The sequence below is a fragment of the Mastomys coucha genome, unplaced genomic scaffold, assembly GCF_008632895.1.
Source record: "Mastomys coucha isolate ucsf_1 unplaced genomic scaffold, UCSF_Mcou_1 pScaffold22, whole genome shotgun sequence".
Lineage (NCBI taxonomy): Eukaryota > Metazoa > Chordata > Mammalia > Rodentia > Muridae > Mastomys > Mastomys coucha.
This window is the reverse complement of record NW_022196905.1, coordinates 263,112,021-263,138,455: the sequence shown is the minus strand read 5'-3', so window position 1 is coordinate 263,138,455 and position 26,435 is coordinate 263,112,021. Positions and strand designations below refer to the sequence as shown.

Here is a 26,435-nt window from a genome sequence, read left to right as displayed (position 1 = left end):
CCCCGGTTTCTCTTCCTCCTTCACACCCTACTCACCCCTGGCCGTTTCCACACAAAGGGGACCTGGGGCCTCTCGCTGTAGAACAGGGAGCCATTGCTGGCAGGGAAGTCAGCATCCTCAAACAAGGTACCGGACTGCAGGCAGCCCTGCCTCAGCTGCTCAAAGCTCTGACCTGAGGAGTGGATAGTCCTGGCATCCTTGGGGACTGGCTGTGGCTGGGGCCTCAGGGACCGATGCAGGTAAGGCATGACGGCTTCTCCACAGCCCAGTAGAGGAAAAAGATGTGAGAGGCTAGGTGAGAGTAGCTAGCAAAGAGGCTTCCGCCCTGGCCTCCACCCGCTCTCTGGGCACCTCCCTGTGAAATGAGATAGGGCCCTCCCAGATGGCAAATACTGCGTGAGACCTCTGCCCATTCAGGGCTCCAAGGAACCAGAGGCACCTCTGGAACATGCTAAATCTGATTAGAGGGAGGAGGTACCTCTGTTGGTGCACGGTGGAGCCACTGAAGTCAGGGTGGCTTCATAGGGAAGGATAGCAAGCAGCCAAATTGGTTCAGGAGGTGGTCGTGGGGTCTAGAGTCAGCAGAGCTTTGTAGTTGGAGGGAGCTGGGTGTATCATGATGTGACACTGCAGGCAGAGCTCCCTAGGATCTTTGAACCCAACCCCATCCTGACTTGGGCCACAAGGACTCAGCACTCCCTCCTGGGACAGGCCTTTATGTCCCTGGGGCCACACCCACTATGTTCCAGCCACTCATTTGCCAAGGTAACTGTGTGGACACAGAGATGAGATTACATCCTCACCAAGCCTTCCCTAGAGTCTGGGGAATTGGCTCCGGTGGGAAAGTGTTTACTCTACACTCATGATGACCAGAGTTTGAGCCTCCTCCAGTGTCTCTACATAAAAAGCTGAGCATAGCGGCATCCACTTATAACCCCAGCACTGAGAAAGTGGAGAGAGGTGAATCTCTTTGGGGTAGTTCTAGGCCAACGAGAGATGCTATCTCAAACGAACAACGTAGCCAGACTGTGGTGGCACAGGCCCTTAATCCCACAGCACTTGGGCAGATCTCTGGGAGTTCCAGGCCAGCCTGGTCTACAAAACGAGTTCCAGGAAAGCCAAGGCTATTACACAGATAAACCCTATCTCCAAAAAAAACCAAAAGCAAGCAAACAAACAAACACCCCCCAAACCCAAAACAACAATGTATAAGGCCTGTAGAGATGGTTTAGCAGCTAAGAGCACTGACTGTTCTTCAATTCAATTCAATTTCCAGCACCCAGCTGGCAGCTCACAAACATCTGTAACTTCAGTTCCAGGGAATCCAATGCTTTCTTCTAGCTTCTGTAAGCACTACAGATGTGTGGTACATATACATATATGCAGACAAAATATCCATACAGATAAAGCAGCAGCAACAGCAGCAGCAACAACAACAACAATAACAACAACAACAACAACAACAGCGTATATGATAGGGCATCAGAGAAATGACATCTGAAATTGACCTTTGGTGTATATGCGCATATATGTACTCAAGAAAACAACACACACACACACACACCCTTCCCCTACAAAAACTTGAGGTCCTTGTGGTTTGGCTCTGAGTCAGGTGAGCTCAAAGGACAGCAATACATCTCTCTCCAGCCCTCACAACATCCCTCTCTCCACATCAATCTCCCCATCAGTATCAGGCTCTCAATGGCTTGAGCAAAGAAATAGACTTAGGCATTCCCTGGCCCAGCCTGTCTTCCTGGAGCCAGGACGATGGTACCTGAGCAGGTGGCAGAGAGTTTCCAGGTCTAAGAGGAAGTGCCAACTGGGTAGCTGGTTGAGATAGAGATAGATGACCTCTAACTTCACAGTGTCCTCAACGGACCCCGACAAACCAATTTGCAAGAAATAGGGCCAAGACTATAGATAGCTCCATTGACAGAGCACATGTCTAGCATGTGGGACGACACTCATGCATTTGATTCTCAACACTACAGAAACAGGCATGGTGGTGCATGTCTGTGATGTCAGCGCCTGGGTGGTGGAGGCAGCAGAAGCAGACGTTTAAAATCATCCTTGGCTATGTAGCCTGGACTAGAGACTGTAGAAAGTGGGATCAGGGAGGGAGGCATGAAGGAAAGAAGAAGAGAGAGAAAGAGGAAAAAGAAATTGTGTAACTCCCCCCACCTCCCAATCTGAACTTCATGGTCAAGTTCTCCAGAACAACAAGTCCCTCAGCAGCCTTCTGTTTCCACACACCAAGGATGACGTTTTGGTGTGTCTTACTAAGCTGCAGCCAATGAGACAGCCTTCAGGGTGTGGGAAGACGAAAATGTATTACTGAATACTGAATAAGCCGAGGGTTACCACTGGGATTACTTTCCACGGGAATACAGTTTCGAGTCATGTACTAATCACATAACACTGAAACAGGGCTGTGCTGTAGGACAAGACGGGAGTGGGGCAAGGAGGTGGTCACAGAACTCTCTGTAGGAGCCCAGACTTGTGCTGCAGAGTGGGGACAGCAAGCATCCCGCTGTGGGGGGAGGGGGAACGACAGATGTGAGCTCAGAGTGTTGGACCTGGGGTCAGGAGATAGGTGTTGTGACCACAGAGAGGAGGAGGGTGGCCTGCATGGGGCTGCACACTAACTGGGAAGGCAGCCTCAGGAAAGCAGCTCTCTGGAAGGGCTTCGACAGAAGATTGAACAGAAGAAAGAATGCGTTTCCGGTGGCGTAGCCTGGACAGGTAGAGAGGGCTGAACTCTGGAGTCATGAGCGCACCTGGCCACCAGGGGGCACTGTTGGAATTAGACCTGAAATCAAGCCCTGCTCCCAGGCTGGATGGAGACTCCCACAGCAGCAGGTAAGTCTCTGCTCACCAAGGGACCAGATGATGCAGGAGCTTGGCTGCTAAGGTCTCAGACAGAAAGAAGCCCATAGCTCAGTGGCTTCATCCAGAGCCAGGGCAAGCTTCTGGCCTTCCTGCAGGAGGGCTCGGTGCCTTGGTGCAGATGCCTCCCACAGAAGTATAGCCCCTATCCCCCCTCTATCCATGTCTCCAGAGATGGCCCAGGACCCTAACAAACGTTTCTGGTTCCTACAACTGTTTGAGTCTGCCTAGTCCTTGAAGAGATTTTTGCATGCCTACAGGAGAAAGGTCCCATTATGACAGGCTGTACACAGTCACCCCCTCTTGAAAAGGGAAGTGGGCTCCTCTCCCACTTCAATAGGAAGGGTTACAGCTCTTATTTTTATCTAGTACTTGTCTTGACCTGACAGCATTCACTAGGGGCTGATGTTGCTGCCTGGAGCTGGGGAGGGTGAGAGAAGGAGAGGTTTGGGTGACGTTGGATGAAAGCAGAGATGTCAAAGGGCACAGGGGGAGGGATGTTACCTCAGGCACAGGGTCAGGCCCCCTTTACTCTTTAAAACAGAACAAAACAAAACAAAAACCTAAGCATTTACTTGGTGTGTATGTGTGTGTGCGTGCATGTGTGCGTGTGTGTGTGTGTGCGCGTGCATGCGTGCGTGTGTGTGTGTGTGTGTGTGTGTGTGTGTGTGTGTGTGTGTGTAAGCATGTGCCGGTGCATATGCATGTGGGTGCATGTGTGTGGTGCATGTATGTTTGTGTGCATGTGTCTGTGGGTTGCATGTGTGTGTGTGTGAAGGTGCATGTGTGTGGGTTGCATGTGTGTGTGGAGGTGCATGTGTGCATGTGAAGGTGCATATGTATGTGGGTTGCATATGTGTGGAGGGGCATGTGGGTGGAGTGCATATGTGTATGGGGTGCATGTGTGTGTATGCATGTGTGTCTGGAGGTGCGTGTGTATGTGTATGCATGTATGTGTGGAGATGCTTGTGTGTTATGGTGGCATGTGTGTGGGTACATGTATGTGTCTGGGGTGCAAGTATGTGTAGGTTCATGTGTGTGGGGATGCATGTGTGTGTAGGTGCATGTGTATGAGGAAGTGCACAAGTGTTGGAGGGGTAGATGTTGGGGGCTGCACGTGCACACTAGAGGTCAGAAGTTCAGAAGTAAACCATTGCAGTTAAGGAGCCCCAGCAAACAGTGTTTCCTGACAGTCCTCCAGTGATGGCCTTTGTTTCTTCCTCCTCCTCCTCTTCCTCTTTCTCCTCCTCTTCCTCCTCCTCCTCTTCTTGTTTACAGAGTTTTACTCTGTAGCCCAGGCTGGCCTTGAACTTGAGATGGCCTCCTGGCTCTAACTCCCTAGGCCTAGAATTGCAGCTTGCTCCACCATGCCCTGTATTCACTCTGCCTCGCACCCTCTCTTCCTTGTCTGCATTGGAAAGACACTACTATTTGTGTTTCCAAATTTCTTTGCTATGTTTTCCATAGAAGGACTGACCACTAAGTAAATATTATTTCTAGAGCTCAGCTTTCGCAAGAGACAGCCTGCCGGACCCACAGCACAGCTCTTTGACCATTGCTTGGAGCTCTGGTGGCAAGAGGATGATGACATTTTTCCATAGGAAGGGCCATGACTTATGTGAACTCACAGCCGGGGCAGAAGCACCCTTCCGTAGACTTTCCTACTACCCGTGCCAAGGCAAACATGGAGTTTGGACCAGCAGCATGTGACTGTGTCTGTGGGTGCGTGAGTGCTAATGAGCTAGAGTGGAGAAAAGGGTTAGGAAACTGAATTTCTGTCTGCTCTGTGGCCTCATTCGGCTCTGACGGAAATAGTACTTCATTGTGCCAAACGACCCACAGAGGCTGACCCTGAGGACAGCCCCAGAATCTGCCACTTTAAATATGAGACTTAGTTTCAATCTTATGTGGCTGCCAAAGGGATTTTTATTGACAATTAGATTCTGGAATAGACTCCGTTTAGCTGCCTGAGAGTAGCTCAGAGGGCAGAGCACTTCCTGGCATGACCAAAGCCTCGCATTCACTCTCCATAAACCAGGCATGCACTTGCATGTCTGTAACTCCAGCACTTGGGAAATGGAGTCAGGAGGATCAGGAGTTCGAGTCATCCTCAGCTACATTGTGGGTCCGAGGCCAGCCTGGGCTACATGAGATGCTGCCTGAAAAATAAGAAAGCCACTAAAGTGATTTTCCTTAACCAGTTTGTATATTTTAACAATACTTTTCTAAATTGACAAAGTATCCTTTGTTTTTATTTCTATCTGGACGTCAGGTCCATGGTGGGAGCTGGGAGGCTGCCATAGTCCTATGGTGCCTACCCAAATCCACCCCAACACCATAAAGAAAAAGCCCAAACATGCAGCAGAAGCAAAGAACAATACAGCCCTGATTTCCAAGGCCCTGGAAGCGTCTATCCTTGTTATATGCAAACATGTATGCATGCATGAACAACACACACATGCAAGCTACATGGATATGCATGCATGAACAACACACACATGCAAGCTACATGGATATGCATGTATAAACAACACACACATGCAAGCCTCATGGATATGCATGTATAAACAACATACACATGCAAACCACTTGGATATGTGTACACACAGACAAGAAAATATCAGAAGTGCATGAATACATAAAAAAACTTGTGGGTACAAGCCACCTACATGCACACACAAGCACACAAACAAACAGCACACACATATATGCACAGCTTTTCTTAAAGACAAAAAATATGCCCATTCAGTTCCCATCTAGTGCAAACCTCTCAACTATACATGCCTTGGAATTCAGGAAGCTCCAACAGTTGAGCGCAGGAATGCATGTGAGCTTGTGTGTTCTGAGCATGGGCTTGTGGCTTCATAAATGTAGTAAACCATAGTGAGACCCTGGAGCTAGGAGAGCTACAGTACCTGGTAGGCATGGTGTGGGGCAGGTGGCTGGCAGCTGTCAGGGGGCGACTGGGAAACACAGGCCAAGGGATAATCCTGCCCGCGGATGCAAGGCTTAGAGAAACTCCTGGTCATAAAGAGGTCTGGGAAGACCGTGGAGAAATGGGAGAGGCTTGGTGTGAGCTGGCACACACTTGTGTAGCAAAGGAAGCCAGCCATGGAGATCCTAGGAGGCAGATGGAGGAAGCTCTGCATCTCTCTCACACTCTTTCCTAGAAAGTGAAGGAACAGTGGACCATGAGGACTTCAGGCTAGTCAGCTAACCCTCTCAGAGCAGATGGAGTCCACACAGCCAGCCTGGCCCAAGAGCCCTGTTGTCTGACTTGCCACTACAGGGGTACTTGCTCCAGGTGGAGTAAATGAGCCTGTTGTTATCTGTGTTAACTGGAATGGAGTGATGACAAGCCAGTGAAGACTGCCACAGTGGAGGCTCATGCTCAGACAGCTTTAGTAGCTAGGGCTACCCACTCTCAGCACAGTGTGGTTACACGTCAGACTTGTCCCTGGCTTTCTCACGCTGGACAATTGACTAGAACTGCTCCAGCACTCACTTTGCTCCTGCTGGCTGGTTTCTTATGAGACCCACAGGAATAACCAGCTAATGGGGTACACAGTGCAAGAGGCAGAATGGCTGACAGGACCTCATCAGATGGCAAGCACATCTTCATTCTAGGCTGTGTTCTTCAGCTTGGGAGTTCTCCAGACCCCAGGGCAAAGGGTCATTATGGAGGCTCCCCTGCATTCAGGACTGGCGACATCCTTGCCATCATTGACCAGCTCCATCTCTGCCCCTCTCTCTTAGCAGAGGGTTGAGGCTGAAAGTTCCTTTTGATCGCATGGCTAGACTTTCTGGTCACTACCCCTATCCTGAGCTGACCTTGAGGCATTTATCTACTAGACATCTCACAGAGGACAAAAAGATGTTCAATGAGCTGAAGAATCCAGTCTTCTGGGTGTCAGGGACTGAGAGGAAAGATCTTTCTATCCCTATACTTAGGAACTCTACTCTTGTGTCCCCAGCCCAGGGCTCCCTGCTGAACCCTAAAGCTACCAAGGCATCCACACACTCCTCAGGGAAAATCCATGTACCATTGGCCTTTCCTGAGCCCTTACCCCCTGAGGCATACCCCCTGGGCCTCTGGCATACTCTTCCTTAGTTCTGAGTGCAGACCATCATGGCCGCAGGAGCCTTGCCTCCTACAACTGGCCTCCTACTGAGATCTTCTGGCAGTTATTTTACATCTGTGCCCAGAGAAGGTCGCTCTTCAGAGCCCAGCTCAGACACCATCAAGCCCTGCATGGTACATCTGTTTTCTTCTGAGCCAGGGACTGCTCTGCCCATTCTCCCTTTCTGTTTTCACTTTCTCCTTCACTTTTGGGTGAAGGCAGATTGTGTCCATGTCAATTTCATGACCAAGAGGTTACGTAAGTACTGAATGCAATGCAAGCTAGTCACCACCCATGGTGGACTTCAGGGGGGGGGGCAGTCTGCCAGGCCTGATCCTGTTGTCTTCTCAGATCCTACCCTTCCTTAGTGTCCCACTGGTCTTATCCCCTAAACCTTCACAACCATTCTCCACCCTTGAGGGCAGCGCTCCAAAACCTCCAGCCTCCAAAACAGCCGCTTTCCATCCACAGCCCAGAACATTTTGTTTCAGTATGGCTTCACCACAGTCAGAATTTCACAGCCTAATCACATGTGCTAGAAGTTTCCAGAAGGTGCTTCCTACTGGTGATGTGTATCCACAGTCCACTGGAAGCCCCTGTGCAGAACAGGCAACTAACGTAATTACCACTGTTCAAGGTCGTCCACCCTGAGAGCAGCTGATGACGTGAGGTGCAGCTCCTGCAGGTGGGCCCTTTCCTGACATGGCTCAAGAGGCTTATGAGTGCATCACGAGGGGCTTCCGTCCGAAGGCCTGCACGACTGGCTTCCGCTGTGGTCCTGGCTCCGGGGAACTGGGGTAAATGTGTAACTTAACACCAGCCCATTTTTTTGCATGAATCTCATCTGCCACTAGGGCTTCCTGGAAGGGGACCAGAGGAACATCGCCCTGGCCTTGCTCCATCTTGGCCAAGCCTGGATTCCCATGGTCCCCCAACCTAGGTCCTCCCCCAGCCTCTGTACAGAGTAGCCCGGGAATAGATCCATCTCCACCCCCCGAGTATAAATAAGCCTGCTTGGCTCACCAGAGGTTAGCTGTGCTTGTCTAGGCTGGAGTTGAAGGTAAGCAGACCCCTCTTGGTTCCTTTCTGGTCCTTCACGGGATCTGGCTGGGCGGAGACACTGGGAATGGTAGGGTGGCATTTGTTCTGGAGTGAGGAGCCAGAAGTCTGTGGTAGCAGGTGCTTCAGGAGATGTGACCACTGACTGCTTCTCCTCTCCCGAAAGGCTAGATGACCAGGTAAGCTGTTCCCTGTTGGTCACCACTCTGGGCTCACTGAGAATGACTTGTCTTTTGTTAGGGGATAGCCAGGCCTTCTGCTTTGTGTGAGCCCAGATGCGTCCTTAGAGGCAGAGGGAGTTTCACAGGATCAGTACTAGGGTGGCCAAGTCCACTGGACCTCCTCCAGCTTGAAGGGAGAACAAGATTTCATTGTTCAGACTGTAAGCAGGAAGAAGGGACAAGTCCTGTGGTCATCTCAAGTAACATCCCTATCCAAGCTCAATGCTGGGGTCTGTGTCTTGTGGCTCTTTACCATGTCCTGCTGTGACTCAACTTACCCCTCTGTAAACAGGCTTCCTCATGGTTCTAAGATTCTCTAGGGCTGGGGATAAGTTTGGAGTGCCCAGTAGCGTGGAAGTACTTTGATAACGTCAGGCTAAGCAAAAAGGTAGCTCCGCCTTTATTTTTAGTGTGTGGTATGTGTGTGTGTGTGTGTTTGTGTGTTTATGTGTGTATATGTGGTGTGTATGCATTTTATTTATTTGTTTGTTTGTTTGTTTTTGGTTTTTGAGACAGGGTTTCTCTCTTGTAGCCTTTGCTGTCCTAGAACTCACTCTTAGAGCATGCTGGCCTCAGATTCAGGGATCTGTCTGCTTCTGACTCCTGAGGGCTGGGATTAAAGGCTTTTTTGTTTTTGGTATTTTTGAGAAAGGGTTTCTCTGTGTAGCCCTGGCTGTCCTGGAACTTACTCTGTAGACCAGGTTGGCCTTGAACTCAGAAATCTGCCTGCCTCTGCCTCCCAAGTGCTGGGATTAAAGGTGTGTACCACCACTGCCCGGCAAGGCTTTTTTTTAAAGACAGGGTCTTACTGTGTAGTTCTGGTTACCCTGGAACCCACAAAATTCTGTCTGCCTCTGCCTCTGCCTCTTGATTGTATCACCATGCCCAGCCCAAGGTATGTGTGTATTTACATGAATGTGACATATGCATGTATAATGTGTGTATGTATGTATGTGTATGTGTGTATATGTGAAGTGTGGGAGAGGAGCGTGGAGACACAGGAGCCATGAACACAGAGGAGGACCACCAGGTGTCCTGCCAGCTACTGTCCTCCTTAGTCCCTTGAGACAGGGTCCCTTACTGAAGCCGGGGCTAGGCTGGCAGCCAGGAAGCCCTGGAGACCATCCTGTCTCCTCCCTCCACATCTCTGGGGTTGGGGGAGTATGTGGTCATGACTGGTTTTTCACAAGGGGTCAGGGGACAAGAACACAGATTTTCATATTTATGCAACAAAGTGCTCTTGTGTGCTGAACCCACCCCGGGCTCCTCAGTTCCTTATTTCTTTCAAGAGGCAATGTGTGTTGTGTCTAGATGCCACTCATGGAATCAAGTGACAGGTTTGAGTCCCAGCTGTGTGACCTGATGCAGGTCATAAGACTTGTCTGTTCCTCTACAAATGGTGCTGATGACTCTACCCACAGCTGTCCCAGGATGACCTTAGGAAGGTGGGCTAACCTGTGGCACTCAGACCAGTAGGACACTTAGTAAATACACCACTACAGGCAGGGTACAGGGTGCTTCTGGTGGCTGCTAGGTATGGAGGAGGTAAGGGAGGGGGTGGGGAGCCCGGGGTAGACTTTGAGTGGTCAGGATGAACTGGGGGCAGAAGACAGCACTGGAAATGCATCCTGATAATGACAGGACAGGCAACATAGCCCTGAAGGGCCACAAGACAGGGACACAGTGAGGCAACTGGTGGGAGAGAATGGCAGGGCGAGATCTCCTCTGTTCTCCTGCTGCAATCTCACTTAGGGTGAACTTGACTGGCAGTAGCTTACAGCTGAGAGCAAACAGTCGCTTGTGCCTAAGGACAGTAGTGACGTGCTTCTTGGGACAGCAGTCATGGCACAGCCCCAGGACAGAGGCCACTCACAGGAACAGCAATATGGGAAGCATTCTGTCCACCTCCAGGGCTCACCCTGCCGTATGGGCACCCGAGGCAGGTCCTGACCCTACTGTGTCTTGGTTTATAATAGCACACGTGGGCTAGACACAGTCACTCCTCTGCATAGGAAGGGCCAGTGGGTCCAGGGAGAGTTCCCTACTCTGCTTTTCCAAACCACTAAACTTTCTTTGAGAATGGTGGGTGGAGCCAGATGTGTGTGCCAGGAGGATGAAGTACTAGACGGTCAGAAGCCAAAGGTCCTCTGACCAGTGGGATGACCAGAGCAGAGCAAAGAGTATCTCTGTGCAAGATATTCTATGTGCAGCCCAGGCAAGCACCCGGGTGTAGGAGGCCAGGTTGACCTCGGAGCTTTGCAACACCATAGTGACATTCTGAGATCATTAACTTAGGAAGAGAAAGGTTTGTCTTGGCTTGTGGTGCTGGAGTGACAGGTCAAATTCAGAGAGACTTGTTGCTCGGGACCTACTGGGGTGTTGGCTGGCAATGGCAATAGCATTTGGCCAAGCAAGCTGCTTCCCATGTAGGAAACAAAACCAATGAAGAAGGGAAGACACAGGTCCTTCAACCCCTCTTAACGGCATGTCCCCAGTGGCCTTAGAGCCCCCACTAGGACCTACACCCTAAATGTTCGCAGCACCTTCAACGGAACAATGCTGAGCATTAAGATTTTCACATAGGGATCTTGCACAACAGAAGGTGGAAAGTTGTACATGTGAAAGTGAAGCAGCAGAAAGGGAGGGTCAAGGTGACCTCCAGTCAGAGTTGAGGAGCCAAGGCCCAGCAGTGGTGGCCATGGTGAGGTAAGGGTAGGAAGCTACATGTTAGGCTGGGTCCTTCTAGAGCAGCAAGCATACATGGTCCACATGGTCAGAACTGAAGGATGGATAGAACTCACTGCCCCACACCAGGATGGGAGGAGGAAGAGGTAGGTTTTGCAGAGTCAGCTCAGGAGCCTTCTTCTGAGGTCCTAGGCTAACTCTATGTACTGTGTGTGGTAGCTGAGGCTGGAGCTGAGGTTCAAGCGAAAAGGCTATCCAGCTTGATGGGCCATCCCACCCCCTGGTCCATGACTGGCCAGAGCCCCAAGCCCTTCCTGTGCCTCATAGTCATCTGGGCAGTTGGTACATCAATTCCTGGCCTACTATAGACCAGTAAAGCTAACCTTGGGTGAGGAGGCTGGGCAGATGGGCCAGTTATGGAGTTTTCTTTAGCCACTGCATGGGATCCAACCTGCCTGGAGCATAGACCAGGTCTGAAGGACCTGGGCTTGGGCAAGGCCTTTGGCTCTCAATTCTGGCTACAGGCTAGGATCTCATGGACACTAAAATCAATCCTAGGGCACACCCACATGGGTACAAGGGCCCCACAAAGGCCAGTGGGTAGTCCTCATGTCCTTCTCCAGGGATCAACTCATAGCCTTTGTCACTTGCATGCCTGGTTCTACCAGGGCTGTGCCACAGCCCCGTATGATAACAAGAGGACTTCCAGAAACCCAAACCAAGGCATGGCCAGAGCCAAGTTCCCTGAGGCCTCTCTCTGTCTTTGGCTTACAGATTCTCTCCTCTCTCTGTGACTCTAATAGGTTTCTCTGTTCCTGTATCCTGATCTGTGTGTGTGTGTGTGTGTGTACATGTGTGTGTGTATACATGTGTGTGCATGTGTATACATACATGTGTTCACATGTGTATAAAGACTGGATGACAACCTATCATGTCATGTCAAAATGGTGATCATCTCCTTTGAGACAGGGTCTCTGATTGGCTTAGAACTCACCTATTAGGCTAGACTAATTTGCCAGAGAACCCTAGAGAGTCAAATCCCAGGATCTACCTGTCTCCAGTGCCCGAGTGCTGAGGTTGCATGCATATGTTACCACACCTATTATTTTTACATAGGTTCTGGGGATCCAGGTGAGGTCCTCAGGCTTGCAATAGAAGTACTTCACCAACTGATCTGTAGCCCTGTCCCTTGCTGCTCTCTGTATATAAGAATGCCAGTCAATTTGCATCCGAGCCCACGGGCTGGGTGCTCATTTTACCTTGTCTTTAAAGGCCCTATCTCCAAATACAGTCACATTCTGATGAATGTGGTGGAGCAGGCCTGGAATCCCAGCTATTCAGGGGGCTGAAGAGGACGGTCTAGAGCACTGCCTAGAATACAGAGTCATTTCAAGGTTAGCCAGGGTGACTTACTGGACCTTGTCTTAAGGTTAAAAGTCAAAAGAGGGCTAGAGACGTAGCTTGTTGATAGAATACTTTCCGAGCATGCGCAAGAGCCTGGGTCGATCCCTAGCCCACTTAGAAACTACAAGTGGTGGAGTGTACCTGTAATGTGGGAGGTGGAGACAGGAGGATTAGAACTTCCAAGCCATCCTAATCTATAAATGGTGAGTTCAAAGACCAGCTGGGGCTGCATGAAACCTTGTCTGGGGTGGACTGTAATGGTACGGTACCTACCTAGCAACTCAAGAGGCCTTGGATTCTGTCCCCAAACAGTCACACTCCAGGGCCCTGGAGGTGGCAATGTAAACATGGAGATCTGGGAGCAGTTCAGCGGATGACAGTGTGCTTTCCACACGGATCATCCTGGGTTCCCCAAAGATCTCTGACTGCATTTCTTCTGACTGGCCCCAGCTGTCAGTGCCTTCTCCTGGCTCATCTAAAGCAGCCGTGCTTTTGGCTTTGAGTGAGTTCTTAAGTGCATAGCAAACAAAAGCAGAAACAGATAGCAAGGGATGGAATGAAGCACCAGACACATGGCAAACATCGGATAAGGCTCTCTAGACACCCAGCAGAGACAACTGTACAAACATGCTTGGCACACCCTGGCCTGGGGGTGAGGAGTCAGCCCTACTTCCAAAGCCAGTGGCTTAGTGAGCAGGAACAGGACGTGGCTGTTTAGCCATAGAATGTACATTATAGCCACTGGGAATGCCAGGGCAGCTAAAGGTTTGGTTTCAGGGTTCCAAATAATCACTTGTCACTCTCACAAAATGTTATTCCAGGGCACATAGAAGCAAGTGCACAGACCAGCGATGACTCCCACAGGGGCAGGCCTGAAGGCCACTATCTTCTGCATCCTGACCTGGGTCAGCCTGACGGCTGGGGACCGCGTGTACATCCACCCCTTCCATCTCCTCTCCTACAGCAAGAGCACCTGCGCCCAGCTGGAGAACCCCAATGTGGAGACACTCCCAGAGCCGACCTTTGCGCCTGTGCCCATTCAGGCCAAGACCTCCCCTGTGGATGAGAAAACCCTGCATGACCAGCTCGTGCTGGTCACTGAGAAGCTAGGAGCCGAGGACCGGCTGCGGGCTGCCCAGGTTGCAATGATCGCCAACTTCTTGGGCTTCCGCATGTACAAGAAGCTGCGTGAGGCAGGAGGTGTGGCCAGTGGGGCTATCCTCTCTCCACCAGCCCTCTTTGGCACCCTGGTCTCTTTCTACCTTGGATCCTTGGATCCCACGGCCAGCCAGCTGCAGACACTGCTGGGTGTCCCTGTGAAGGACGGGGACTGCACCTCCCGACTGGATGGACACAAGGTCCTCGCTGCCCTGCAGGCCGTTCAGGGCTTGCTGGTCACTCAGGGTGGGAGCAGCAGCCAGACACCCCTGTTACAGTCCACCATGGTAGGCCTTTTCACTGCCCCAGGCCTGCGCCTAAAGCAGCCATTTGTTCAGAGCCTGGCTCCCTTTGCCCCTGCCCTCTTCCCACGCTCTCTGGACTTATCCACGGACCCAGTTCTCGCCACTGAGAAAATCAACAGGTTCGTGCAGGCTGTGACAGGGTGGAAGATGAATTTGCCACTGGAGGGGGTCAGCACAGAGAGCACCCTACTTTTCAACACCTATGTTCGCTTCCAAGGTGAGGCAAAGGCTTGGCTTACTGCCCTGGCAGTACCAGAGCTGGCACTGGGTTTCCATGGCAGCCCCATGGTTCATGTGTGAGATGGACAGAGATGACAAATTTCTGTCCCTGCTCTGGAGGCTAAAAAAAAAAGTAAACCTGGCTCAAGATGGCATAGCCTCTGCCTTCCCACCCAACTGCCCTTCGGGGCTGGGTTACGCTCTCGAGACAAGGGTGGCTGATCCCCACAGGAACACCCACCTTACCCGCTCACGTGGAGAGCTGCCCATATATCCCTGTCCAGGAAGTTGCTCATCCATTCGATGACCTCTTACTACTTGTAAGACTGGGCAGGGATCTTCGAAGGGCAGGAGATCCTGACCCTCCAGGTTTCTTATTAAACATTGGCAAGTATGGAGACACACCCAAGAGCAAATGCCTGAAGCAGCACTGCAGGGAACAGTGCTAACTGTGAGGTGGAAGGGAGTGAGTTGGAAGAGGCTGGAGAAGGCCAAGGGCAAACGTCCTTGCAAAGCCTCGGGAGATCAGGCTGGGGGTGTAGAGGGGCTGGGCGGAGAGGTGGCACACCCTGGGAGGATGCTCGTTCTCCAGTGGGCTGAGCAGGACAGATTTATTCCTAGGATGTTGGACCTTGGCCTATGACAGCACTGCAGGTGTGTGTGTGTGTGTGTGTGTGTGTGTGTGTGTGTGTGTGAGAGAGAGAGAGAGAGAGAGAGAGAGAGAGAGAGAGAGAGACCACCCAAAGCTGTGCAGTGGTCCAGGGACACTGTCCTGAGAACATAGGCCAGGGTCCCAAATTTTCAAATTGATGGTTTTACTAGGGTAGGGGTGCATCAATGGGGGCCAGCAGGTAGACATCCCAGCATGGGGTAGAGGGATCAGGGATGACTTGTAGTCTATAAACTCGCATGGGGAAAGACCTCAGCCTGCCTTGAGACTCATCCCTACCCCAGGGCCCTATGTTCAGATGCATTGGTCATTATAGATTTACACCCGTCTCCAGGGCAAGGGGTGCTGGACAGCGGAGTCTTGGTCCAGCAGCTTGGGCAGCTACAAATATGCTGTGTGTGAGGCGGGGGTCAAAGTCTCTAGCCAGGCTGTTGTTAATGTAGGTAGGCAGAGAGAAATGGCTCTGGTGATGCCACAGGGTTGGGAGAGGTCATGGCAGGTTTGTCTAATCCCACTGAGTGTCCAGTCAGAGCAGGTGCCATGTGAACCAAGGGTTCTGGGCACAGTCGGGGTGTCTGTGTCGGCTCACTGATGGCCTCCAAGGATTCCATGGTGAGACAGAGAGAGTGGGGCTCAGGAAGCCGAACCAGCTGCTCCGTGTTGCTGGGAATCGAATGCTGCTCTAAAAATATCTACTTTTTTTTTGTTGTTTTGTTTTTTTGGTATTTGTGTGGTGTACGCATATGTATGCCCCTGTGCATAGAGGAACAGGTTGGGTGTCTTCTATTGTTTTTCTATTTATTTATTTATTTATTTATTTATTTATTTTATTTTTTATTTTTGAGACGATGTTTCTTACCAAACCTAGGGCTGACCATTTCTGCTAGGCTGTCCAGTGAGTTCCAAGCATCCTTCCATCTCCCCATCCCCAGTGCTAGCATTACCTGCCCATTAGTGCACAGCCATGCCTGGCTGTTACAAGGGACTGGGGGCTCTAGGCTTAGGTCATCAGGCCCATCGAGCAAGTAGTTGTCCATGGAGCCATCTCTCCAGGCCATAATGTCTATGGTTTGAAAAAGTGAGTTTGAGTCGGGTAGTGGTGGCGCATGCCTTTAATCCCAGCACTTGTGAGGCAGAGGCAGGTGGATTTCTGAGTTTGAGGCCAGCCTGGTCTACAGAGTTAGTTCCAGGACAGCCAGGGCTACACAGAGAAACCCTGTCTCAAAAACAAAAACAAACAGAAAAAAAGAAAGAAAGAGAGGAAGGAAGGAAGGAAGGAAGGAAGGAAGGAAGGAAAGAAGGAAGAGTGAGTTTGCAAACCAGAACGGGTCTGGGTTGAGCTTGCCTGGTCAGGGAGGAACAGACCGAGTCCCTCAGGTGTCAGATGTGAGACCTCAGACTCCATACCATCATGGGCAGTGTCTTCTGCTGCTCTTGGGGGATATCTGTGGGGAACCCAAGTGGTTGCAATTTGCAAAAGAGTCAGAGAGCAGCTGAGGGTGATGTCTCCAGGCCCATGCAGTGGAAGTAGAGGTGAGGAAGGTGAGGCAGGAGCCAAGGTTCAAAAGTCCCACCCCTGCTTCCCTCTCCTACTCCTGTTGAACTTTCCTCTGGTTTCTGCTGTTTTCAGGAAAGATGAGAGGCTTCTCCCAGCTTGCTGGGCTCCATGAGTTCTGGGTGGACAACAGCACCTCAGTGTCTGTGCCCATGCTCTCAGGCACTGGCAACTTTCAGCACTGGAGTGATGCCCAGAACAACTTCTCCATGACGCGAGTGCCCCTGGGTGGCAGTGCCACCCTGCTGCTGATCCAGCCCCACTGTATCTCAGATGTCGACAGGGTGGAGACCCTCATCTTCCAGCACAACTTCCTGACTCAGATAAAGAACCCACCTCCTCGGTAGGAAGTGTGTGGGGACCCTTGGGGAGAAGGGTTGCATGAGTGGCACCCGCTGTGTGCTCACACATCAGCCTGTCCAGGTCTGTCCATGTAAACAGCATGTCCTGTTACCGCCCCTCCCCCCATCCTGCCATCATGAGTGGTGGGGTTGTGGGCATGGCTGTTATCCATGAGGCAACAGACACTACCTTCCTCCACAGGGAGGCAGTGAGCCAACTGGGGATGTTTTAGGGTCACTATTGTTGCAACGGAGCACCACGACCAAAAATCAAGTTGGAGAGGAAAGGGTTTATTTAGTTTACACTTCCAGATCATAGTTCATCACTGAAGGGAGACAGAACAGGGACTCAAATAGGGTAGGAACCTGGAGGCAGGAGCTGATGCAGAGGCCATGGAGGAGTGCTGCCTACTGGCTTGCTCCTCCTGGCTTGCCCAGCCTGCTTTAATATAGAACCAGGACCACCAGCCCAGGGATGGCACCACCCACAATGGGCTGGGCCCTTTTCCATCAATCACTAATTAAGAAAATGCCTTACAGGCCTGCCTGCAGCCTGATCTTAAGGAGGCATTCTTTTAGTTGAGACTCTTAGTTTGTGTCAAGTTGACATAAAACTATCCAGCATAGACAGGGGCCATTATCTTATTAGCATTTTGGTTTTTAGAGAGGGTCTAGAGTTTGTGATAATTCCCCTACCTTTTTTTTTCAAGTGCCAGGATGATAGGGATGAGGCGCTGTGTAGCGAATAACCTGTTATTCAAAAGCCTCTTTGGCTTTTCCAGGGAAGGTGCTCCTTATGCAACCAGGCTGACAACAAAGGGCAGACAGCTGCCTACCACCAGCAAGCTCTCCACAGTAGATGTTCCAGGTCCTCCTCTTGTTTCAGGAGGTTTTTGTTGTGTTTATTTTTGAGATGTTCCTTGGGGGTGACAATGTCCTGGATTGTGTGACCCTTCCTAGGGAAATGCAAGCAAATATGTATTCACCCCAGATAGGGCACCGACTTCAGACGCAAGAATCTATTCCTTCTGAGTAGAATTTGGTCATTCAGAGCATTCACTGCGGTTACTTCATTGGGCAGCATGGGCTCACGGAAGCTGCAACTCTGGAGCTCCCTGCACAACCTGGAGGCCGCTCTACCAGTCTCCTTTCCCCAGCAATGATTTCCTGTTTATACAACGCTGAGAGGAGCCTGTGAATCTTGCAGTTCACAGTCCAGAACATCTTTCTCCAGCTGTCTTATGCACCTCCTTCCTGAAGGGACTGTTTCAACTCAGGACATAGCTACACAACCCTAGCTGGCTGAGCACGTAGTCTCTTTTCTCAGTGGGTGGGAGCTCCCCAGCCGTCTAAAGGCTTTATCTCCACAGGGCCATCCGCCTGACTCTGCCCCAGCTGGAAATTCGAGGATCCTACAACCTTCAGGACCTGCTGGCCCAGGCCAAGCTGTCCACCCTTTTGGGTGCTGAGGCAAATCTGGGCAAGATTGGTGATACCAACCCCCGAGTGGGAGAGGTGAGTGCTGGTGTGGCTGCGTCGCAGGGGAGGGAGGGTAGATGGCCACATGGAGGAAGCTATGCCCAAGGCCAGCAGGGCAGGAAGGAAAGAGCAGGCCCAGTAGGCACTGCCAGGGCTCTCTGGCTCCCAGTGACATGGGTGGGGAACAGTGGTCTCCCTCAGCATTTTTGGCATCTCTGGTTCCAGGCCCACCTCTGTTCCTGCTTAGTCCAGCTTGCAGGACTAAGCTGTATAGATTAGGGTGGGGGATGCCCCATGCCCTGATCTGCAGTTTTTGTGGGGAGCATCTCAACAGTAAACTGAGAACTATGTAAAACAGAGGATGTGCCTGGATACTGTTGCCAAGGATGCTGGGAAACAGAGGGGAGTCACTGTAGAAGACATGACCTCAATGTGACCCCAATGTGTGGTTTAGCCAAATATTGGAGAGTACCAAGATGGCAGGTGGAGATGAAGACATGGGGCATTGCTGAGCGGGAGCCTCTGTGGGACCCTCTCTGGGTGTTGGTGCTCAGCTCCCACTTGGAGGACAGGTGTGTCCACACTTCCTTCTGGCAGGCTGGACAGTGTGCCCCCTTGGGGCAGTTGAGCCCAGTCCCTGGCCTGGAAATCCCTCCTGAAGGAGAGATGTCTCTGCTTTGCAGGTTCTCAACAGCATTCTCCTTGAACTCAAAGCAGGAGAGGAAGAACAGCCAACCGAGCCTGCCCAGCAGTCTGACTCACCTGCGGCACTGGATGTGACCCTGAGCAGCCCCTTCCTGTTCGCCATCTATGAGCGGGACTCAGGTGCACTGCACTTTCTGGGCAGAGTGGATAACCCCCAGAGTGTGGTGTGAGGCCTCATGTCTAGCCATGGGAACGAGGCCAGTGTTGGAGAGCCATCCTGGGCAAAAATCAGTGCTGTCACCCCTGGCTTCCCATCACTCCTTCTAGCAAGGTAGAGGCCGTCTCCTTGGAGACTGCGCTGACTGAGAATAAATGATGAGCAGCAGAGCTGGCCTCCTGGGCTATGGGTTTGTTTGGACACCGGGATGAAAGCCAGGAGCTGGCACTCTGCTCAGGACTGCCATTCTGGAAAAAATTTGGACCAAACAACTATTTGTGAAACCAAAAAACATTCCCTATTTATTTGAGAACAGAAATTGTGTTTTAACATTAAAATGCACATTGTCCCCTTATTTTGGGTCTGTAATTAGCTCACTGAGTGTGAGACCATGACCTCCAGCGTCCCTACAATGCCTTATGATTTCTTATCCCTGGCAACATGTTTTCAAAACATATTCCTCAGTTTGCTGAGAATTGTCTTTCAATGATAAGCTAAACACAGTATTATCAGCAGAACCGACACACTTAGTTTAGCTGACAGGCTGAGCAGTGTTCGTGAAGCTCTTAACGGGGGTGGGGGGGCAATGTATGCTGGCTAGCGGGTGGAGGAGAGGACTGTCACCAAGTGGCACTGAGAGAGGACCTGGGCAGAGGGGGCTTCCTTTACACTAGACACAGGGTTGCTACTTACTTTTCTACCTGTCTCCTTGAGATTAAACCCGCAACTTCCAGATCTGGGAGTATGCTGAGGGAGGAGCAAGACAGTCTGTCTCTCTCTCATGTATGTGTGTGTGTGTGTATGTATGTCTGTATATGTGTCTCTCTGTGTGTGGCAGGCAGCCTGTATAAATTGGGAAGCAGGTGAATGATGTAACATGTTAGCCACAGGAAAAGGTCAAAGAGTACCAGGAGAACCCACAGGGCACAGACAGTGGGAAATCCTGTGTTAAAAACACAAAGTCTAGCACTTGGGAGGCAGAGGCAGGCAGATTTCTGAGTCTGAGGCCAGCCTGGTCTACAGAGTGAGTTCCAGGACAGCCAGGGCTATACAGAGAAACCCTGTCTCAAAAAACCAAAAGACCAAAAAACAAAAACAAAAACCCACGGAGTCGCCTCTCTGGCCTAAGCTGGAGTTTTGACTCTGCATGAGCATAGCCTAACCTCGTAGACAGGGCTGCTCTGGAGCTTGGTGTTGAGACCACAGGGTCCTGTAAGGACAGGTAGAGCGTGTCCCTATGACTGAGGTCCATCCTGAGGCACGGCTTTTCCCACCCTAGTCTTGTTCCCTCCTGAAAACTCCTCTCTGGCTTCCAATACCATGATGGCACTTTACCCTGTGGGTCTGGCAATCTAGCTAGTCCATCCCCTGCTTGTGCCAGGCAGCATAGTGAGGGACCTTCATACCATGGTTAACTAGAAGCCAACTCCTTACCCTCCCTGGCCTAAGGCCTTACAGGGATGCTAAGAAAGGCCCTGGTCCAGAGGGAGGTGCAGTAAACTTATTGCTGTGACAAAATAGCAGGCAAAGCAACAAGTCCTGCTGCTCACAGAGACCCGCAATCTTCAGCATGGGTGGCTCTCCTCAGCTTTGCTGGCTTGGCCCCTCAGTTCTTCATGGGTTTATTCCGGGTCATGTCTGAGTGGTGGGGAGAGTGTAGGAGCGGGGCACAAGACAGCTGACCACTTCCAGTGAAGATACACACACAGACACCACACACACACACACACACACACACACACGGGGAAGGGGAGTGCTAAGGCTGGTGTTCAGCTCATTTTCTTGGCTCATGGAATGCTGTTGTAAACTCTTAAAATGGGTCTCTGATATCACTTAACCCCACCTAGAAACCTCCTCACAGGCATGCCCAGGGGTTTGTTTCCTGGATGACTCTAAATTCCATCAGGCTGACAAGATGAACCATCATAGGAGTCGATGGGAGACAACAGTAGTGAACGGATGTCTAGGCTGAGATTGGTCCTTTATGGAGCACAAATTAGGGTTAGTCCTTACTGAAGACCACGATCCCCTAGAGCAGCCAGGTTTGAGTCTGGCCTGCACCCTCCTGCTAGTCCACCTGGTGTCAGTGTCCTGGTGGGACACTGCACAGCTGAGCTCTGCTTTGTGACTGAGCTAGACACCAGCATAAGTCCTGCTGCTCACAGAGACCTGCAGTCCTCAACATGGGTGGCTCTCCCCAGCTTTGCTGGCTTGGATCCTCAGTTCTCCATGGATCCTCCCAACAGAGAACAGTTTGAGCCACAGGCAGTTGTAAGGACTTGCAGGCCCTCAGGGGAGGGAGCAACTCTCATTGATTTTGAACATTTGCCTCCACAACAGAATCACTTCTTCGTAATCAGCTGCCATATTCGTGGTCACTGAAAGCAGCTTGAAAAATGAATGGCCACCCTTTGGTTAATAGGAGGGAGATGGTGGGTTGCAGGTCCCTAAATGACAGACTGGCCTCCTCCTTACAGGTCTCTTACACCAGACAGCAGTAAACTACATGGGAGACGGGTTTTTAGTATGTATGTTGAAGCTGGGAAAATGTCTAACTTTGACTTTAAACCTGCCTGAATAAAACTGACTCTCAACAGGGAAGCTAGGAAACAGTAACAAGAGAGCTGTTTGGGGAGCTAGACCCAAGTCAGAGGCTGTTAGCTTTTGCCCGAACCTCCTGCTCTCCAGGACGGAAACATCCTAGAGTAATGTAATGGTCTGGAGTCAGAGCCAGCAGGGTAGGAGACTAGGCCTCCAGGCCCACTCTTGACCTCTGACTCTCTAGGCTGAGGCCAGTGTGTATGCTGAGTACACAGGCTGGAAATTTGGGTTTGGAGCTATTTTACCTGGGCTTAAATCACACCTGCCAGCCACCTACCCTTAGACGGGAAATAGAAATGTCAGAGTTGGGCTGGGCACTGTGCTCTCTCCTTTCTGGGAGCAAGTGACAAAGCCATTGGACAAGGATAAGCAGGGCTCCTTGGGTATGAAACCATGTGTGTTCAAGACGAAGCTATGCCCTCTCATGACTATTAATAGCCCAGCTCCTTGGTAGAGGCCTGTTCCATGCACCTGAAGCAGCTAGAGGGAGACCTACAAAGATGAGATCCTTCCATCTGTGTCACAGGGACTGTGTGTCACTGAAGGCAGGCGTGATGAGGGCCACTGGGACTGGATTCATAACTTACACATTTGCAGCAGATACTTCTTTTATTTAGGAAATGAATCTTTATGGCCAGCTCTGGCTCTGACAGAGGTGCAGACGGCAAGATCAGAAGTGCTATTCTTCTGTGTCGAGATGGGCTGGCCACTGTGTAGCCTCTAAGGAGGCGCAGGGGCTGACAGTATCTCCCAGGTTGGAGGGTTGGGGACAATCAGTGTTCTACTCTGCATTGGTGCATCCTGCCCAGTGCTTCTGCTGCAGGGCCAGGACAGCCTCATAGCCACACTTGAAGATTTACTTTTACCCTACTGTAGGCATCAGCTTGTCTACACTAAGATTTACAATAAAAATAAAACAATTTGTTCTGTAAACTATAGTAAAAAGCTTTGAATGTCATAAAAACTATCTTCCATACAATGGAAAGGCTTTTGGTTCTTTCTTGGTGAAAGATGGCCCACATACGCTGGGCAGAGGAACAGGCTGTTGCTGGGCGACTCGGAGGACAAGGGCTGCTTTCTTCCCCACTCTAGGTCCTGCCAGGGCTCCTAGGACTGTTCTGCAGTCGCCTGGTCCCTGGCAGCAAGGACGAGCTCTGAGAGGGCTGGGAAGCTCTTGATGTCACTGGTCTGCAAGCCCATCTTTTGTATCTGCAAAGGCCATGAGAATGAACTGTCACCGTGATGAGATCTGAGAGGGAAAGGAGGCTGTCACTGAAGCCAGGACAAACCGACCCTACCCCATTAAGGTAGGAAGTGTTCCCAAAGGAAGGAGGGGAAAGGTTAGGGTTAGAGCAAAGGGCTGGCTTAGTGCAGCCCTTCAGTGCGGGCCGGTGCTTCACAGTCTAAGGAGCTAGCATGTTTGAACCCCTCAGCCCACCATACTAGACTCTAGCCAGGGAAGGAGTCTCTCCTGTGGGCTTCAGAAAATGCTAGGAGAGAAAACCCATGTGCAGAGAACAGAAAAGCAAATTACTCTTTAGTTGGAGTTTTCCATAAAGCACCGTCAGCTCTCCTTTATCTTAGCCCTGCCTCAGACAGCAATGGACCAAGACACGTAGCATGGTAGCGCTTTGTGCTACCGGGTGTCCCACCTGAACAGCAGCAGGGACAGCATATCCCTACTTCTTGCTTTGCCCATGTCTTGCTTGTCAGAGACTTCACATTCCTTATGGAATAAACACGGCAGCAGATATCTGTAGGCTATCTCACTCTTTTTTTTTTTTTTTTTTTTGAGATGGGGTCTTAAAATTCCACTCATGGCAATCCTCCTGCCTAGGCATCCTGAATGCAGGGATAACAGGCTATTGTTGGGCCTGGCTCTTTCTTGACCTGACTGTCAAGAAAGGCAGTTGCCTACATCTGTAAATGGTGGTACTGTGGATGTCACTGCACCCTCATGGGAGGTCTATAAGCTGCCATCAGCCACCCACCATGACGTCAAAATTGGTGCTTTATCTGACACAGGGCAGGAGGCTGCAGGCCCTGCTGCTGGCTCAGGACTGCAGGCAGCAAAAGCAGCTCTGATAGCCTGAGCAAATGCTGAAGCACCCAGGGCACCTGCTGTTGGGTGGGAGGGGACACTCTGGGTCCCTCTGCCTTTTCTATCGTCTACTTCCTGGCACACACTCTTCTTCACAGCAAGTTGGGCCTGGCTCTTTTCTATTGCTGGCCCTAGGGAGGTGACACCCAGCCTTAGCTAGCCTGGCCCTCGGAGCAGGCAAACATTGCTGGTACCTGTTCTCCCAAGTGCTCCACGTCCAGGGCCAGCTGCAGCCGGATCTTGTCGTCATCACTCATGCCGCCACTGGAGCTGACAGGGTTTGTGGCTGGGGATCTCCTGGCTTGCTTGAGGCGCTTCAGGCTTTCCTCCATCTTCCTCACGGAGTTTAGCACGTCTGACACAGTCTCAAAGTACCTTGGACACGAGATGGTAATGACAGGTTGGTAACAGACACTGATGACACCATGCAGAAACTTGCTTTGTAAATAAGAGATTCTTAAGATGGCAATCACATACACAACAGCGCAACTGGAAAATGGGTTGTCATGTTTCCTAAGTCTTCAGCATGATGTTCCCTGAGAGTGCATGGGTGTCTGTTTAGAGCACTAGTCCTGGGGCTGGGGAGAAGGCTCAACAGGTGAGGAGTTTGCTGTGCACACATGATGACCTGGGTTCAGATCCCCAGCATCTAGGATGCCTGCCTATAGTCCCAGCACTGGGATGCAGAGAAAGGACAGTCACTGGGGTTTTTCCAGACAGCCAGCACAGGTCACTTCATGAGCTCAGGCCTCAGTGAGACCTTGTCTCAACAGGTGGAGAATAGTGGAAGAAGACACAGATAGCTGACCTCCAGCCTCCCATGTACATACAAATAAAAACGCTAGTTCTACATACAGAAACTGAGGGCCAGTGTCCTTCCCAGGTGCAGGACCCTCTACAGCATGTCAAGACCAGTCAAGCATTCTGTCTCTTAAAGTACAAATATCTCAGGATTTTCAACAAAGCTTACTTATTTCCAAACTTTCAACATAACATTACAAACAGTCACTTTCTTGCCTGATTGACAAACTGGCTGTGTGGCACTGGGAAGTTATTTGCCTACAAAAACCACAGGATTAGGCACTGTTGTTTCTAAACTGACCCACAGTAAGGTGGGGGTTCGGGGCTGAACTCTGTAAAACGGTGAGTAATAGATCAATAGTAAAATAGAGCCACAGACTCTTCCCTCCTTCATGTGCTGGAGACGGAGCCCAGGACTGCAAGACTGCCAGACAAACACTCCACCACGAGGCAAGAGGCGATTCCACTAGCCATGAGGTGGCTAGGAAGGGATCCAGCTAACTGTTCCTGCCAGGCCTTCTGCTGAGATCACACTGTACATACACAGTCCCTTCCTCCATCCCATCATCTGATGGACCAGCTAGATGGTATTTTGTTACTAGTGGTAATTCTACTGCATCTAAATCTGCTGCGGAGAGGAAGGACCTGGCTGTGCTGAGTGGGGAGGGCAGTAAAGGTGCCCTCATGGTTCAGGGTTGGGGACTCACTGAACCCAGGTCAGCCTGACTGTAGTGCAGATGGAGAAAGGCTGAGGGAGGGAGGGAGAGATGGGATCAAGTGCCTGCCCACACCTTGCCCATTTACAGCTGCGGTTTCTATGTGCAATCCCTGTCCAGGGTGCAGACGAGCAGCTCTCCAGAGGCCACTAGCTTACTTGTGTGTGCTGTCAGACAGAGCTTCCTGCAGCCAGCTCTTCATCACTGCTGCCTGCACCTTGTCCCCATGTCCACTCTGAAGCTGGTACAGTGGCTTCAGTGCACTGTCCACATATGAAGAGGCTGTGCTGGGGACCTCCTGGAATGCCATTGTAAACAGGAGTTAGGGACACAAGGAAGTAAAGAGTCATTAAACTATTAATGTTCAGCAAACAGCTCCATCCCTCCCAGAAAGCCACCAGAGAACCACAGAAACCACTTGGGGGCAGCAGTGTGCCAAAGAGACGGCCCCCTGCCTCTGCTCCAGATCAGGCTTGATTCTGAGGCAGGATACACAGGGCTGAGTCTTGACTCCTCCCACTAGACAGATGCCCAGGGCTGGTTTTACATCCTGTTTAAGTAGCAGGATGGCACAGAGGACTTGGTTCCTTGCCCTGCAGGTGAAGACTGCCCCAGGGCTCAGTGGGGACTGACATGCTGTGCATATTCACATACAGACAAACTTGTGATCCTCCTCTTAGCCTACCAAGTGCAGCGATTGCAGGTGTGACTATCACATAGGCTTTGGTGGCTCACACTTGTAAGCCCAGCAAAAGTCTCAGGCATAGAACTGCCATGTACTTGAGGGTAACCTCAGCTACACAATTCTAAGCTAGCCTGGGATACAAAGTAAAGCTCTATTCTCAAGGTGACGAAAACAAAGGCAATAACAATGGCAATAATGATGATGATGACGATAAACAAACAAGAGGAAAGCAACCTCACACAAACTGTTTTCAAATAAGTCCAGCAGCAAGGAATCCCTTCCTATACTCCAAAATTCTTGCAACACATGGGTAATGCTAACAGGAGCTGCTTAACATGTGAGCAGGAGGGTCATAGCTCACTGCTGGAGTGCCTGAGCGTCTGGGGTAAACAAAAAGGCAGTAAACTAAGTCTAGCACTTCACCATGACCGAGAAAGACAAGCAGAGGAAGAACCAATCATGAGAGAGCAGTAACAAGGAGAGAATGCATGAGGATGAGCTGGAAAAAGAATTCCCAATGGCTCTGCCACAGCCTAGGCATCCAGCAAAGCCTCTGTAGTGCTAGC

The 26,435-nt window shown here is 50.9% G+C and overlaps 3 protein-coding genes across 5 annotated transcripts in view; 1 reads left to right on the top strand and 2 right to left on the bottom strand.

Moving 5' to 3' along the window:
• Positions 1-248, bottom strand: part of Capn9 (calpain 9) — a 40,842-nt gene extending 40,594 nt beyond the window's left edge. Inside the window, exon 1 of the mRNA XM_031336895.1 lies at positions 36-248. Coding sequence (XP_031192755.1) covers positions 36-248 — 213 coding nt within the window. The remainder of the gene's footprint in view (positions 1-35) is intronic.
• A 7,449-nt stretch (positions 249-7,697) lies between these two features.
• Agt (angiotensinogen) lies at positions 7,698-19,320 on the top strand. 2 transcript variants are annotated; one of them, XM_031341793.1, is made up of 5 exons: positions 7,698-7,804; positions 13,198-14,056; positions 16,359-16,626; positions 17,995-18,139; positions 18,787-19,320. In XM_031341793.1, exons 2-5 carry the CDS (start codon positions 13,228-13,230, stop codon positions 18,976-18,978), a joined length of 1,434 nt encoding a protein of 477 aa, XP_031197653.1. In that variant the 5' UTR covers positions 7,698-7,804; positions 13,198-13,227; the 3' UTR covers positions 18,979-19,320. The 2 variants fall into 2 exon arrangements, with proteins under 2 accessions (XP_031197653.1, XP_031197652.1); XM_031341792.1 differs by lacking the exon at positions 7,698-7,804 and adding an exon at positions 7,907-8,067.
• A 2,836-nt stretch (positions 19,321-22,156) lies between these two features.
• Cog2 (component of oligomeric golgi complex 2) overlaps positions 22,157-26,435 on the bottom strand; it is a 30,107-nt gene continuing 25,828 nt past the window's right edge. Inside the window, exons 16-18 of one of the 2 annotated variants that reach the window (XM_031341790.1) lie at positions 25,343-25,482; positions 23,862-24,042; positions 22,157-22,775 (exon numbers count right to left, since the gene is read on the bottom strand). In XM_031341790.1, coding sequence (XP_031197650.1) covers positions 22,674-22,775; positions 23,862-24,042; positions 25,343-25,482 — 423 coding nt within the window. In that variant the 3' untranslated portion in view covers positions 22,157-22,673. The remainder of the gene's footprint in view (positions 22,776-23,861; positions 24,043-25,342; positions 25,483-26,435) is intronic. The other variant, XM_031341791.1, reaches the window with a different exon arrangement.

Excerpts from the sequence above, each read along its gene's own strand:
- Agt (XM_031341793.1), top strand. The coding sequence starts at position 13,228 with ATGACTCCCACAGGGGCAGGCCTGAAGGCCACTATCTTCTGCATCCTG. Across the intron at positions 16,627-17,994 it reads ATAAAGAACCCACCTCCTCG|GGCCATCCGCCTGACTCTGC; the intron begins GTAGGAAGTGTG and ends TTATCTCCACAG. Across the intron at positions 18,140-18,786 it reads CCAACCCCCGAGTGGGAGAG|GTTCTCAACAGCATTCTCCT; the intron begins GTGAGTGCTGGT and ends TCTGCTTTGCAG.